The sequence below is a fragment of the Drosophila biarmipes genome, chromosome 3R, assembly GCF_025231255.1.
Source record: "Drosophila biarmipes strain raj3 chromosome 3R, RU_DBia_V1.1, whole genome shotgun sequence".
Classification (NCBI taxonomy): Eukaryota; Metazoa; Arthropoda; class Insecta; order Diptera; family Drosophilidae; genus Drosophila; species Drosophila biarmipes.
The window spans coordinates 6,718,979-6,734,897 of record NC_066616.1 but is presented as its reverse complement, the minus strand read 5'-3'; the positions used below and the strand labels follow the sequence as shown (position 1 = coordinate 6,734,897).

Here is a 15,919-nt window from a genome sequence, read left to right as displayed (position 1 = left end):
TTAAAAGACAAACTTTGCGTTCAAATCAAAAAGTTGTTATGGCCAAAAGACAATCACGAAGTTTACGTTAACTCGGCCTCTCCGCCAATCATTACGAACTCCCTCCGAAAGATTACACAATTTCTGCAAATTAATCTATTTATAACGACATTCGAGGTCGGGCGTAAAAATAAGCCTATTTACCGAAAACTTTTTTCGCTTATTTTGTGTCGGGGTGGGGAAACTTTTTTAAGCAAGAACCGGCAAAATGCCATGAGGGAAAATTCCTCCTCTGACGAGCCTGGCACTGAAATCTCTTTCGATTTTACAGATTCAGCCCGGTCTGCCCGCAAAGATTGCCGGACATCCACAACGAGACGGCGGCCCTGGAACGAATGCCCAAGGGCAGGCTGGAGTATCTGAAGCGACTGCTGCCCTATCTGCAGAATCAATCAGAGGACTGCCTCTATCTAAATATTTATGTGCCCATACAAGGTGAGTGCGGGGTTTTGGGTGGTCTTCGGCTAACACCAAATAAGTGTGCTATAATTTTTGCTTTATTTTACTTTTTGCACCCAGCTAAAACCAAGAAAAATGACATGACCATGCCGGGGGACTGAGTCTTGTTTATTTAGCACTTTCCGAGGCATTTGAAAAAATTGGCAGTGGGCTGGTTTGGGCCACTCGCTCCAATTTTTCTTCCCTCCGTTAATCCCTGAGGCCAGCGCCAGAAAAGGGTCAGCCTCGGTAAAGTTTTAAAATCTTTTTTTATTTTTTCGCTTGGGTTTTCTCTTTTCTGTGCCTGTGCTACACGCAAATGGACAAATGTTGGGGCATTTTTCAAATTCCCAAGAAAAAATACGCTAAGCTGAAAAGAAGGTCCAAGACCCGAATGCAAAGTGGCCGAATGTATGCCTAAAAGTATGTCTGGTCCTGTCTGGAGAAAATCCAAAACGATTTGCCACATTTGTCTGCAGCTGATTTGCTTTTTGAGTTGTTTAAGGGTGAAAGTGGTTTGGGATCCATTAAAACAGAACTTTACGAAATTAAAGAAATATATGTATATAAGGGCTAGAAAGGTTTGGTTGTTTGTAAAACGAATACCTGAAATTTATATTTGATTAAAAAGTAGTATATGTGTTTTTTTTGGGTACAGCAAATAGTGAATATATGGGGGCTTTCACACAAATCACTAGAGGTTTTAAATCTATTTTTAATGATATTTTATGCGCCTAAAAGTATGCAATAAAGAAATAAAGTCACCTTCTTGAATGTATTGTAACGTTGAGTTTGAAATATATTGTTGCATACCTTTAGACACGTAGAGCTATTTTGGCCTAATCAAATTATTTATGTTCACAGAAAAATACCCCGATGACTGGAAACAAGTAAACCATTTTAGAAATATTTCGACCCACATATTCAGAAAAAATTCAGATTCCCTATTTATCGACCCATCCGGTTGGCTGTCCGTCAGTCTGCCCGTCAGTTTCAGTTGGCCACTAGGAAATGCAACGGCAGCGAACTCCAACGGAGACGCCGCCGTTCGACAGGGTAGTAAATTACATTTTAATTAAAACCCAAAGGAGCGTTGGCCGTGGGGAATCCGGACGTGTAACTGGGGCTTAATGGGAACCATCAGCGGCAGTCAGTTATCCCAGCTAACTGAGCCAACTCCGGCAGGCCAGGCAACTCTGGCAGCTCAAACAGTGCGGCACCTGTCAGCCCAGAGTCGAAGAAGTGCACTGCGAATCGAAGTAAATTTGATTGTCTATCAGCGCGTTAAGAGCTAAATTTAATATACTGTGCGGCGGCAATGGAGTTTCAGCAGCAGAGCGACTGTCTTTCAGTCTGTCAGCCAGATCCCCGGCAAGACAGTCGTCCATCATTCGGGAGACAGTTGCCTTGATTTCGCCGGCGGCTTTCAATTAACTTACAGTTTGCCGGGGCGTGTACTTAATGTATTTGCCGAGCTCTCCGCTTCCAACCGAATGAAATTTAGATACATTTCCATGGCTTTTTGACATTTGTAATTGCGATGTAATTCGAAAGCTTATTTATTTAGCATAATCAAATCCAACAGTTATCTTTGTCTAATAAAATTCCCCCTGATTAACTGTGAGTATTTGGGGAGTCTTGCTTTCGAGTGGTTTAAGTTTTTTGCCAGCTTGTATCTTGAAATTGAAACTTTAAGTTAAAATACTTAATTAATAAATAATAAATATTTGTTCGCCTCCGTCTCTAAAATATGTATTAAATACAAGTCAGCCCCATATTTAACCTCATATTTCATGAATTTCATCGTACCCTTTATTGAAATACCATTTACCCCCACTTTCCCTTGCATTAGGGTGTCCAATTAAATTAATTTATGTTGTTATAACAACGGTACACTTTTTTTCGGCTAGCTGATAAGGAAAATGTCGCCTTGTCTCAGCATGAAAAATGAACAAAAGTAAATACCTATAGAATAAACAATGATTCGCTGAAGTATGAAAGAATTTACATTTTACCTGCAATTTGTCTTCGACAGCAGATGGCAGAAGGGTCTCTGCCGATGAAGGCGTACCAACTTCGCTGAGTTGCAAGAGTTTTCATTTTTTTACATTTATTTTCTTTGGGAAATTATGATAAATTGTTTGGGCCCGAAACTTGAGACGCGGTCCCAAATTGAATTGGAAAATGTGTACGTTCTCCGAGTGCAATGTTCATCTTCAAGGGCAGCTAATTGAACGAGCAATTTGTCGGGGGCAGCGCAAGCAAAGGGAAAATTAAATGTCTGGCTTTGATAATTGGATAAGCAGTCCCCGAAACACAGGAAAAATTTTTGCACACAGCAAGGCCATCAGAGATAAGGACATATTTACAGGGGATAACAACCTCAACCGATCCGAGACCTTGAGCATTTCGTAATAAATCTTTGAAAAGGAGGCATGAAAGGAAAGAAAGAATATGCAAATTTTTGACAGTTTAACTTAATGAGCCGAGGCCCCACGCTGCTCAACTGTCAGAAGGGCACCTAGATGCATAAATCATTATTTATTTGTGTCGGCTCACGTCGAAGTAAGGGGCCAGATAGGAAAAAAGGCGATCTGAGGCAGGTCTGAGTTTATAATCGCTTATAATCAGTGATGGGGGGCACCCGCTAGAGTCGATGAGTCAATACGGAGAGAATTGCATATATAGAAGATTGTTAAGATTATAAATAAGAAATGTGCAGTCTAGAAATATTTATTTATTCCACGGAAAACATTTAAACAAACTTAAAATTAAAAAATAAATTTTAAAACTTTAAGTTCTAAACAAGCATAATTATATTGTCAATCAGTTTTCATTTCCTTAATAATATAAAATGTTTCTAAATGTTCTGTTACAGTTGTAATATTGCACTTCAATTTAAAAGTAAAAAAAAGGTTTATAAAAGGTCCATATTTATAATATATAATACATTTATTAAGAGATGAGAACTAAAAAATCCTACAATTTACGCATCTCTGATTGTACTATCACCGTTAGAACATTCAAATCCGTTAAGGTGATTTTATTCCAAGGCTGGATGCCAAAAGAATGAAAGATTGTTTAGCGCTTTTTGTTGCTGAGGCGAGCCCCACTTAATGTTGGAATATGTATGAATTTTCTGCGTAGAAAGTGAAAAATATACTTTTATTATCCTTACCACACACAGAAGCAGGCACACATAAGCGCATAAATCTCCTGTGCCTTTTTGTAGTCTACTTTTTGCGCTCCGTTTACGGATTCGGGGAGCCGGGATTCGGGACTCTGGACTCTGGACTCGGACGGATATGCAGCTAGTTTAATCTACTTGGACATGACAATAAAATTTATATCATCTTAGCTTTTCCCTCTTTTGGGCGGCTGCTTAGTGAAGTCCTTTCTCGCCTCTGTGGCTTTTATTTGCTCCTTGGTATTGCCTGCCTTTTGCTCTTGGCCCTGCGCTTCATTTGGGCCACTTTCTCATCTCATCTCGTCTCATTTTATTTTATTTGCTGCCTTTTTTATGGCATTATTGTTGTTGCCGTGTCCGTTGGCGTTTTCTTTTAAGTCCTGCGCTTGTTCCCGCCGAGGAAAAGCGTAGACGGAAAATGTATAAAAATAAAAAATAAACATACAAATGCCACATTAAGCATGATTTGCCGCTTTTCCAGGCAAAGTCCATTGGGCTTTTTATTCCCCGAAAACCCAGCCCCTTTGGACCCTCATCTGGCTTTGCTCGTTCGTGTGTAGATTTCAAGTTTATCAGCTGCTTGAATGTCGGCCATATTTTGTGCTTAACTGACTTTTGTTGCCCACTGAGAAATGGACCTCTATCCCCCATCCCTGCAGTGGTGAAAAATTAATGTCATAATTTCTAATCTCCAGCATTTCCATGTGATTAACCTCTCCAAGCCTCACTTAATGGCGCATTATGACAGGGATTGTTGCCCATTGACCAATTGATATATGTGTGCCAATGGCTTTCTGGACCTTTTTATTTTCAAAAGAAAGAAGCGTGAAGCACGAATCCGATGCATCTATATTTTCCATAAATCCGTGCCCCGGCATTGTGGCTGAATTCGTAATGAAATTTTTCCTTTGTGTCTTTGGTTTCGGCTGAATCCAATAAGCCAATCGAGTTTGGTGAAAGGTTATTTGATTGCGTGAGCCAGAAAATAAACAAATATTTTTCATGGGCATTGAATGCTGGCGAAGTGGTTCTTGAAATTGATATGAGCCATTGAAAAGGGGTCTCCTTTGAAAAGTACCCCAAAGCGAAATTTTGTTATATTTGTCAATGGAGACAAAGTAGTACCTGAACAATGTCCCTTTAAATGTCAAACATTATCCAGTTATTCTTTCTTAGTATACACAAAGTTTGCATAAATTCAGTGGCTAAATACCGAAACTATTTGTTTTACATATTATTTTTATGTTATTTTTTAGGTCAGACATAACTAAAATTATAAGCCTAATGGGATCTTACGAATACTATTTGTCATAGTAATCTTATTTCAGCAACCAAATTTTGATAGTTTTTACTTAATAAAATATTCCTCTATAAATGTCCGACCACTAAACACCTTTACAATTACGACTTCCGAAAGAATCACCCTTCACCTTTTTTTGCATTTCAGAGGTAAAATTATTTGTTTAAATTTTTCGTCTGCAAATGATCCATAAACTGTCCTGCCAATATGAAAATATAATGTTATATATTTTATACCTCCTTTCAGTGTAGCAATTTCGGTTTCATTATAACCAATGCCCTTTTATCCCCTAACTCAATCGAATCGGGGGATCCAAACTCATTGAAAATACATTATTAATGAGACCGGAGGCGTGGCAGGGGAGGGCAAATTGATGTGTGCCAGAATGCGTGAGGCATTCAACACGCAAACTGCGGCGCAAGTCAGTCAGTTGCGAAAGCGGAACCGGAAATCGAAACGAGAGCCGCCTGGTGCGTGTTCCTGGTCACACACGGAAATGAAGTTCTTCCTAACTTTTTTCATATGAGCAGTGCCAATACGAGAGTTATGTATATGAATGGCCAAAAATAGAAGCAAGGCACCATTCTCTCTTACAGTACCAAGCGAATTAACACTGAATAAAGCTGACAGAGGAAAAGAACTGCAGAACAGAATAAAGGGAAGGAAAAGCAAGTAACTTTCTACTTTGCCTGCTCCCCGTAAACTTTCCACAGCAGATATTGCAGCCGGGTGAGATTGTCAGTTCTGTGGGGGCGAAACGAGTCAGACAAAGCCCAGAATGAGGTTACTTTGCTCATTTTCTTACGCCAGACACAATTGCCAAACGCAATGAGGGAGCGTAGGAAACGGAAAATTTCGAAATTACATTTATTATTTCCCCAGCCCCTGCGTACCATTTAGTGTCAAGTTCGCAAAGTTTTTCATCAGCGTTTGCATGTCTTAAAGCATTGACTTGATTTGCCAATGCACAGCAGGCGGCCTCATGAAGATTTAATCCTCCCTTTTCAGGACGGACATTTTAAAGTACTGATACACTTTTTGACGGGACTGGGGCTCTATGTAATCACGGCACAGACAGAACAGCAGAAAACTGGAAACAAACTTTTAAAATTCTAATTAAACAGGCAATTTAGATGCGTACTTAATAAGATTCAAGGGAACTTATTAATTTTCAGGAATGTAAGTCCGGATTTGTTTGGGACTTATTTCGGTTTGTGATTTTATTTAGATTTTTTGCCTAGTGAGTGGAAAACACCATTAATATACAAAACAAATCAAAGACATGTTTTACAAAATTAATTTTAAATGTCACATGCAATTTGAAGGATTTTACAATTGAACAGTCTATTTAGATGCGTACTCAATAAGATGCGAGGAAACTTTTTAATTTCCAGCAATGTAAGTCCGGATTTTTTTTGTGACTTATTAAGATTTATGAATTTAATTATATTTCCGGCCTAATGCGTTGAAAAGATCATTAAAATACAAAACAACGCAGTGACACTTTTTACAAACTTAATTTTAAGTGGCACATGCAGTATATAGAATTTTACAAGCTATAATATCTTAAACACTAAATACGTTGAAATTCTCATTTTTGTGCAACTCTTTCAAGCCTTGGATTTTCAAAGCATTCCAATTAGTAATAAGTAACAAGCCATCCAGTCAACCTGAAATCGGAGCCTGAACTATCCCCACAAATCGATTCCCATCAGGGGATTCTCAGTACATAAGTACATACATCAAATCGCTCATTTTGCGTAACTCCTTTCCTCGAGACAGATAGTCACTCCTCCGCTGGGATTGTCTGCGTTTGTGTTGCTGATTGTATTTGCTGCTTGCGATTGCAATTTCCTAGGCTTTGCCAACACACAAGTACACAGCATCCACAATAACTCTGGAATAACTACCTACAAGTGACGATGGAAAGCCATAAATATGAGCGGAAAAAAGCGGCTGGCAGAAAAAGGGCGTCGGAAACTTTTGTCAACTTTGTGTTATAAACGAAGCGCTTGACTACATATTGACTTTAACTGAAAGCGTTTACGTTGATTGTATATGTGTGCATATTTATGTGGGGCTCCGTGTGTTGTTGCACTGAGAACAAGACTTAGGAACATTGTTTTCGGACTTCATTTCCTTGATTCACAACTGAGGTTAAAACTATTGAAAGATGCTTTCCGTATTGGTCACTCCTCTAAAAACCAAGTGTGTATATTCTAAATCAAGATGTTAATGGTTTTTGGTCGTTGTTGAATGGAATATTTACTTAAATCTTTTAACTCCTGTTATACAGAAAAAATATTTAACACTTTTTAAATTTCTTACGTCTTTCTTTCTTCCTTTTTTCCACTTTATTATTAAAACATTTTATTTTCTCTGCATCGCTGTGTGTTTGTGTTTTCGGCTGTGTGAACGAGGAGTGCTATCAATAAATCTACAATATGTATGAAAAGCAAAGTCTCTGCTGATGGCCGCCATTTGTGTATATGTATGTTCGTACATGTGCGCGTGTGTGTGACATTTCCCCGCTTTCTTCTGTCGCTCACTGTTATGAAACAATGTCGCATGACACTTTTGGCATTTTTCATATTTATATTTTTCTCGAAATATTATTATACTCTTTTTACATGGCGATTTTTAAACACAGAGACCGTGAAGTAGAAATTTGTGTTGTGTTCAAGAATGGCGAAAAGAGTTTCTTCCCCTTTCTTTCAAATCTGTAAATATATTAAAGAACGTAGTCAACAATCGACCCGATAAAAGCAATAAAAGCTCTATAATAGTAGTTAGATTTTTAGATTGGGGCAACTTATCTAACCACTCCAGAAAGTACGCGGTATTTTAAATTCGTGCCACACTAATATGAAGTTATACTTAAATTATTTTAACCTGAATAGCTATTTTTCGTGTTAGCATTTTTTATGTTTGTGCTTTATAATATTTAACCAATTAATCTATTCAATCTAAAAAAAAGCTACGGATCAAATGAGCATATTCTATGTACATTATACGTATACATTCCCAAACTCATATGAATTGGGTATACCTGGCCATTCGCCAAAATATTGACTCTTTTTCACGTTGTAGGGCACTTTAAATTCGAGGCCGCGCTTTATGCCATTCTGTGTTCTTATTTGTATCCTCTTTTTATACAAATTTAAATATTCAATATTGACACGGAAAATTGCGCTTTTAAAGCGTCGGCGTTACTCTTAACTCCGCCCGAAATGGCCTGGTCGCCACCCAAAAGCCACCTTGTGAAATATGTATTTTTGTTTTATCAACCCAGGGTCACCCACACGCATCGACACACAGCACACTCACACGGCGGCAGCCCGGAACACTCAAAGCCAAGGTATAAAATATGCATGAAAAATTTGTCACATTTCGGCGAATGGTCAAAGAGAGTTCACCTTTTCAATGGCCACTTGACCCTCGAAAGTGAGCCATATACTTGTAGTGAGAACCCAAGGCATTGAATTTAAATTGCGCATTAAATGTGACCAACAGAATTTGACCATTTCGGTGTGTGCGGTCGTTTTCCAAGAAATTGATAAGTCAAAGTTCATAATTGGCTTCCTACGCCTCCACCTCTTTCGGATTCGGGAGGTCAATTTGGCCGGCTGCTCCAAAATAAAAGGAACACTTTCCGGAGTGAGTAAAGTATGTGTGCGGGCAAATTGAAATGGAAAATGTGCCAAACCGAGGCAAATAGCAACTTGCAAATGGCACAGAGTCCGTCGAAAGAAAGGCGGAAAGTAACTTTCATTGCATGCACTTGAAGCATTTCCCCCGAGACGTTTCCTCGGGAGATCCCCCATGATTTCCCCTTTTGTTTCCCTGTGTTTGGGCACTTAGCGTGTCTCAGGCTAATCACAGGGCGTTACACTGACTGCCGTTTTGCATGCTAGCAGTGCATTAGACACATAGCCGCGAATTTGTAGCGGCATGTCTGCAGGCGCACGGGGTCAGGGGTCAGCCGACCGGATGAATGAACAGTTGACTTATGCATTTTGGGGTATCGCTTAATACGTGTAGCAAAATAATTACCTAAGACTTCCTGCCCGCCCTGTCCTGCCGACTGCACGCCAACTAATCTCTGTTTTAGTGCAAACAAAATTGCGATTTGATAGTTTTGCGGGTAATCAAAGAAAGGAGTGTCAGGAATTGCCACCTTTTTAGGTACAGCAAACGTTTTTCGGATTGTATGTCTTAATAACTTTTATTTTGTCATATGCATTAATTAGTTCCTTACTTTGCTCTAGGCTGGTACTTATGCATGGTTTCTTCCCAAAGCTAAGAATTTTTCGTAATAAGGTACAGTACTTAAAAAGTTAAATACCTAAAAAGGTTGTGATATGAAAAATTAAATAAAATACACGTGGTAAATATGTATGGAACTATTTCTTATTGGTGCCTCAACCTCAAGTTTGAAAGAAAATATTAATTCGGTCTACCTACCAAAATATATAAATTTTAAATTATTTGTCAGTCTCATCATGTGTCGTTAAGTAAGTGTTGTAAGCAAGTCAAACTTATTTCTTTGCTTGCGTGCCGAACTCAATCTCCCAAAGTGCCCAGGTTCTTATTGATTAGTCTTCCGTGAATTTACAAAGACAGGTCGTTTGGCTTCGTTAACCTCCTAAAAAGCCACGGACCTTCTCTTCCGAGAACATGCCTTAAACCGACCTAATCGATTGCATAATCAAAATCAACTGTCAAATCTAATCTGAAGATTTCGCCTGTGATTGCTGGAAGACACGGATTAAATTGCCTACGAAAATACTCTCCACCGGCACTCGAAGACTCCGACACTCCAGCCCCAGGACGCACCGAGAGCCGGGCAGATATCACACCACACATTGTCATTTATTACCTCCAGTACACTTGACTGCCTAACTGCCAAACGAGCGTGTATAATATTTCATTATAAATTACACACGACTTACGTCAATTTGTTTTCGGTGGCCGAACAAAAGTGAGGTTCGGCAGGACGCAGGGTCCCATGAGTAAGCCATCGCGCACACACTTACGCACAACATATGACGGCTCAGTTTATTAGACAGCAAAAGCGGAAGTGGCCATAATTTACTAACGAAGCCATAGGAAGAAAATGGCCGGGCAAACAACGCACACCCACACAACACACATGGCTAATACAAAAAGAATGGCAGCCGTAAAAGAAAATTTATCAATCAAAGATGCCGAAAAGAGGGGCGGGGGAGGACTAGACACGCTTTCGAATAGTTGTAGCAATAGACATAAATTTGCTACAACAAGCAGGGCGAACTACTTGAGGGCCATTAATATTTTGACAATTTTTCGCCATATCTAGCGGATATTGATGATGCCGACGATGGATGAGTTTTTGTGCTTATTTGTTTATAACGCATACGTCATGTTAGTTATTGATGAGCTTGCCATGTGCAGGCCATCAATTATGTGCGGACTTTCCCCTGCGAAGGCACAAGCCCAGCCGGAGTCGTTAAAATGCAGCATAAAATGCGAGTAAGAAAGCCCCAGTGTAAATAGGGTGCGCATTATGCATACGCCCTGGTGTCCCAGCACAATGTATGACACATTTACGGGGCTGCAACAAATGCAGAAAAACAAGCGCGCTCGAGGATTGTGCGCAAAATGTAACTGGAACGCAATTATGTGGCAGATTCTGCGCCCCTGCCCCCCGATCACCATAAATTGCTATGGGTCCATGGGGAAAATGAGGAAAAGAAAACTATTAAGGTGGCGAAGCACTTGCTTCGATTTCAGAACGACTTCCAACCAATTTCTATTCGCCATTTCTTCCCAGTCCGCAATTTTCTTAAGCAGTTTTACGCCTGAACGCTGACATAATGTTGTTAACCGATAATACGTTGAAATTGAAAAGGGAATCGAAAAGGAAGGAAGGGAAAGTTGGGAAAGGGGCAAGGCAAGGGCTGCTGGCGGGGAAAAGCGGACCCAGCGCAGCAGGACCTGCAGTCGGAGGCAGCGGCAAAGCCACACAAAATCTCTCACGACAAATTGCATATTTCAATTTGCAACAACATTCAGGGCCAGGAGCCACGCCGAGTCTCCCTTCTGGTCCAGACATTTTTCCTCGCCCATCCAGCCCCTTATCTTCCCGCAGCAGCTCCACACTTCGGGAAAATCCCCATTTTGGGAAAATAATAAAATGTTCATGGAATAGATGGCTGTCTGGGAATTTTATATTTAGAAGTAATAGTTTGAATGCTTCTTAATCGAGGCACCTCAGTTTATAAATGAAAGGTTTTTTTCATGACAATATTTCATTGAAATGAAACCGTATTCCCTTAAACAGCTTCCCCAACAACACATGATCATTTTGATTATGTTTTATTTTAATAGAAACGGTTAGAATACAGTAACACTTTAATTTTAATAAGGTAAAACATACATTTTAAAGTAAAGGTACCATCATATATATTTTAAAATACCATGGATTAGAACTAGGTTCGGTTTTCCTGATTAATAAAATTATTAAAATACGTACATATTTCCCATATTTCCCGTACATATATAAAACCAGTATCAGGTACTTTCTTTCTGTGCTGCGCTCTCCTTGAAGGGCTTTCCTTTCGCCCACAATTCTTTTTTAGAAGTCAGGTGTCTGCCGCATATTGGTTTCGTTAAAATGCACTCTCACCTGTGCACTCGTATGCAAAACTGGCAGACCGAGCTGGCTGGTTTAAGCCGGAGTTAAGCCTGTGCATGGGTTAAGCGGTAGAATGCATTAAGATTAAGTGGCCTGGTTCTGTTTCTGGCCCGGATCCCCCATCCCGCATCCCACATCCCGGATCCCAGCCAACTTGCGATCGACTCCTCTGGCCTGCAGTGCAATTTATTACGTATACGCAGAGTGGGTTGGCTTACATTAAGTCGGTACATGTGTTTAACTAGCTTGCAAATGGCAGCCGGAGCTGCTTGGGCTAACAGGTGCTGGGCTAAGTGGATCGTTAAGGAGCCCGAAAGGCCACTGATTCCCGCCAGTATCATTTTCGATGACATTTCAAAAGAAATTACCATATACGCTCGGATTTCCCTTTTTTGCAGGGGCGAGTGCAGGGAAAAAATTCGAGGGGATCTCACACAATGCGTTTTGAGCGAACGTGTCCGGGGGCATCATAATATTTTACATTTTTATGAAGTGCCAGACGCTGCCACAGGGCCAAAGCAATAAAAATCGTATTTTGTGGGTTATAAAAGTTCAGCAAAAACCAAAAAAGTGAAAGGGAACAGCAAGCAGTGTTGGCAGCAACATTTTCCATTTGCATTTGACTCGTCTCGCCTCGGTTCGTCTTGGCAGCGCTTTCCTTTATTTTTCTTTTAATGATTTATCGGCATTTAAGTGTGGCGTGGGCCAAGTGACGCATCGTAAAGTTTTCCACTCTCCGTGCGCGCCTAATTTAATGCAACAATTTTTTCTTCACACTTGCCTGGCGCTGGCTTCTCCGGCATTTTCCTGGACCATTTTCCCGTCGCATTTTCCCCATTCATTTCGGGCTTATCAGCGAGGAAGCAAAGGGCATTTGTGGGGCTGTGGAGAAAAGGAGCACGTGTGTGGCTGGGTGCTGTGTACGTGAATGTAAATTGAGTTTTGGCGGCCAAAGTACTTTGTAATTTATGGCGTGCAATGTGCGTAAGGAGTCACGTGATAACTTCATACTTTCCCGCTCCCACAGACGCATTCATATTTCTTTTACGAGCTTTTGTGTTTTTTATTTATGAGTGTTTAGCCGCATTTTGCATGACGAAATCATAATTTCATCTCTCTCCGTTCTTTGACATTTCGCTCTGTTTCCTGCGGCTGGTTCCATCCTATATACCGTATCCGCCAAGTACGTGCAATATATTAAATGCCGAGACCTTATCCGTTGGGTTTATTAACATTATAGGGCCACAGATTACTGGAGATTAGATGGCTCATTTAGGACGAAATTGCCAGCTTTGCTGCAGCCGACGCTCGGAATTTAAACTTTAACATTTTCAATTTGCAGTGCAACTATTCGAAAACTTTCTGCTCATACAATTTCGGGAAAAGTTGCCGTTGCGAAAACTTTAAGTTTGAATGACTTTTTGCATTTACGAGTACATTTGCCTACTCACTCATGCAATTCGAGAAAAATACTAAGTGGAAAATCAAGTTTCTCCGCCTGACCGCAGGAACTTTAATTGGTATTTGAACCAATTGACTTTTGGCCAACAATTTTTTGGAAAACATTTGCCAGCTTAGCACAGCATAGCCAGGAATCCCCATTTATATCTTGTCTGCCAACTGAATTATTCAATTCACTTATCGGGTTTTGGCTGAGCAAAAGTTACGACTCCATGTGCTCCTTTTTCGGAAAACCCCAAACATGTTTGTGTTAATCTCCCAACACCACTTAAGCCCCCATAACGCAGCCAACAGCTTAACAAGCTTTTTAAAACTACAGGAAGGGACAGGAAAAACTGAAAAAATATCGAAAATATTCCCAACCAGTTTCATTCATTTGTCGGAGCTGGAAAGTTTCGCCGAATCGAAAACATAAAAATGGGAGGAAAAAGAAAAACTTGAGCGAAAGTAATAAACTACAAAACCGAAAATGCACTCGCCACCTAAAACCAGGGAAACGGGCGGAACAGTTCGGGTCAGGTTCGGTTCAGGAGTTAAGGGGACCAGCAGCTTGGCCAAAAAGTGCAAAATGTCGAAAAAATAATGATAGAAAAGGAAAACTTACGTGACCGTAACTGTGTCACCTGGATAACTCAGTGCCCGGCGAAACATTTCCACGGACCCCAAGCCCAATGAACCTTAAATTGAAGACACACGCCGCCCCAGCGACTCTGCAATTTATTAAATCGATAAAACGGAAAACAGAGGTATAAAAAAATGCCAGGGAAAAAGATTGATGGAGATCAGGAATTTGTTGAGTAAACACTTTAAACTCGACCTGTGTCAGTCTTGAAGGACTTCAAAAAATACAATGAATACTTGATAGACATAAATAATAGAAGTATAATGTAATAGGAAATACTTCTATAATAAAAGCCCAATTTTATTAAAGGTGTGTTTAAAAATATAAAATTATTTCTAAGTTTTCCTATATCTATTCAGGTTAAAGCTGTTTCCTAGTGGCAACAAAGAAAATTCTTTTCTGCCTCTAAGTTTCTTAAATAATATATTTTTTAATACAGTTAAATAAGTCCCCTTGACCAGAATTGGCTGTTCTTGAAAGTATACTCGGTGTATAACAAAGGACGACACTAAACTTGAAGCTCAACGAAATGAAATTTTCTCACTACAACTACCATAAAACGAAATGAACTAGATTTTTTGCAGCATCTTCCATCGAACACAAGTAGCATTGTTTGGGGAGCAGGAAATGAAAGGGTTTTCCAGGGAAAGGGGAAAGTCGGGGAACCCGACGACAATGCGGCTGCCAGCAGGCCAAGCAAAATGAGTTGAGGATATTGATTTCACCTAGTTTTTGGTTGCCTGAAGGCTGTTTTCAGACCGGCTTCCTCTTCTCCCCGAGCTCTAGTTTGTTACTTTTTTTTGTTTATTGAGTTTGTTTTGGGTGTGAAAGTGTGTGCCATAAAACAAGCAATACAATATTGTGTGAGCATACTTGAGAATGAATTTCAATAGCAGCAACTTTATTATCAACAAATTGCTTTACATACTCGAGTGGTTTGTCAACTAAACTTTGTTTGCGGGAAATGTGAAAGCGAGTGTGTGTACATATAGAATGACCCGAGAAAACTATTTCAAAATATTCTAAAAAAAGAACAATAAAATGCTCACAAAACACTTTACAAAATTATAAGCCATTAAGGCAAATGATGGTGCGCCAAATCTACTCTAAATTAGGAGTTGACAATTTGAACTACTTAATATTTTAGATGTTCAATTAAGTCACTCTTATAAGATATATTCATATTATAGTTTGTTTTGCTCCCTTAATTCAGGCTGGTTTAAGGTACTTCTTAAGGAACGAAAGTCTGATTTGAATAATTTATGTAATATTCCCTCGGTTCTTTCCAGATTGTAAAGTGTAATCCAGCTTAATGTCTTTATCTGTTCCCCAGTTGCCTTGTTTTTGAGAGTGCTGCCTTAATACTGTCAATCACTTTAGTTCCACTTAGTGGCACACTGACAGAATTTGTTTAAATGTCGCTGCAAAACTGCTATTAGCTGGCAGAAAAGAGAAAGCGACAATTTGCCACATGCTGCAAATATGATTAAATTTATGCCAGTCAAAATAACACAGAACCGTAGACACCGCTCCGAAAGACGGCAACTCCCGGCGGAAACTTTCGACGAGACTGCCTAAAAAGTTGACATCCAAGTTGTGATTTGCCGGTCGCAAATAAATGGGCAGGCAGACTGAACTACAACCCGAGCATGTAAATTAAAACATGTTCAACTTATTAACAAGCCCGACAGTGGGCCCCGAAAGTCGCATTAGTTTCCGGCAAACACATATTTGTAGTCGCGTTCCTACAAAATATTTACATTTGCCGAAATTATGCGGAGCAATCTTTTTGCCCAGCACCCAGCAAAAACTATTGTACAAGTTGTCTAAGGCGGGGCAATTGGGGCGCCCTGCTAAACTTACGTCTGTCTGCGATCTCGTACACGGAAATAATAGAATGAATGGAAAAAATATTCCTGATTTTATTTAAACAGTTTTGTAAAAATAAACTCTATGTAGTATAGACTCAAAGGTGTATTATACATACCGAACTCAAAAACGGTGTACTTGGTTCATAATAATTCATTCAAAACATTTAAGAGTTATCAGGAACAAATTCCAAAGTAGTTCTTTGTTCTCAGTGCATTTGTGTATGTGCTGACTTCTTCTCGGGGGCAGTCATAAAAGTTTAATTCCTTTTTCTCTGGTTGTTGTAAGTAGCAACCCCCGGGGGCTGCAACTTGCAGAAAACGTCGC

General features: G+C 39.8%; 1 protein-coding gene across 2 annotated transcripts in view; it reads left to right on the top strand.

Annotated features, from left to right (window-relative positions):
* The window catches only part of LOC108027142 (neuroligin-3), a 38,790-nt gene that overhangs the window by 8,847 nt on the left and 14,024 nt on the right, over positions 1–15,919 (top strand). For both annotated transcript variants that reach the window (XM_017098361.3, XM_017098363.2), the window contains one exon: positions 311–474. In XM_017098361.3, the coding sequence (XP_016953850.1) occupies positions 311–474 (164 nt within the window). The remainder of the gene's footprint in view (positions 1–310; positions 475–15,919) is intronic.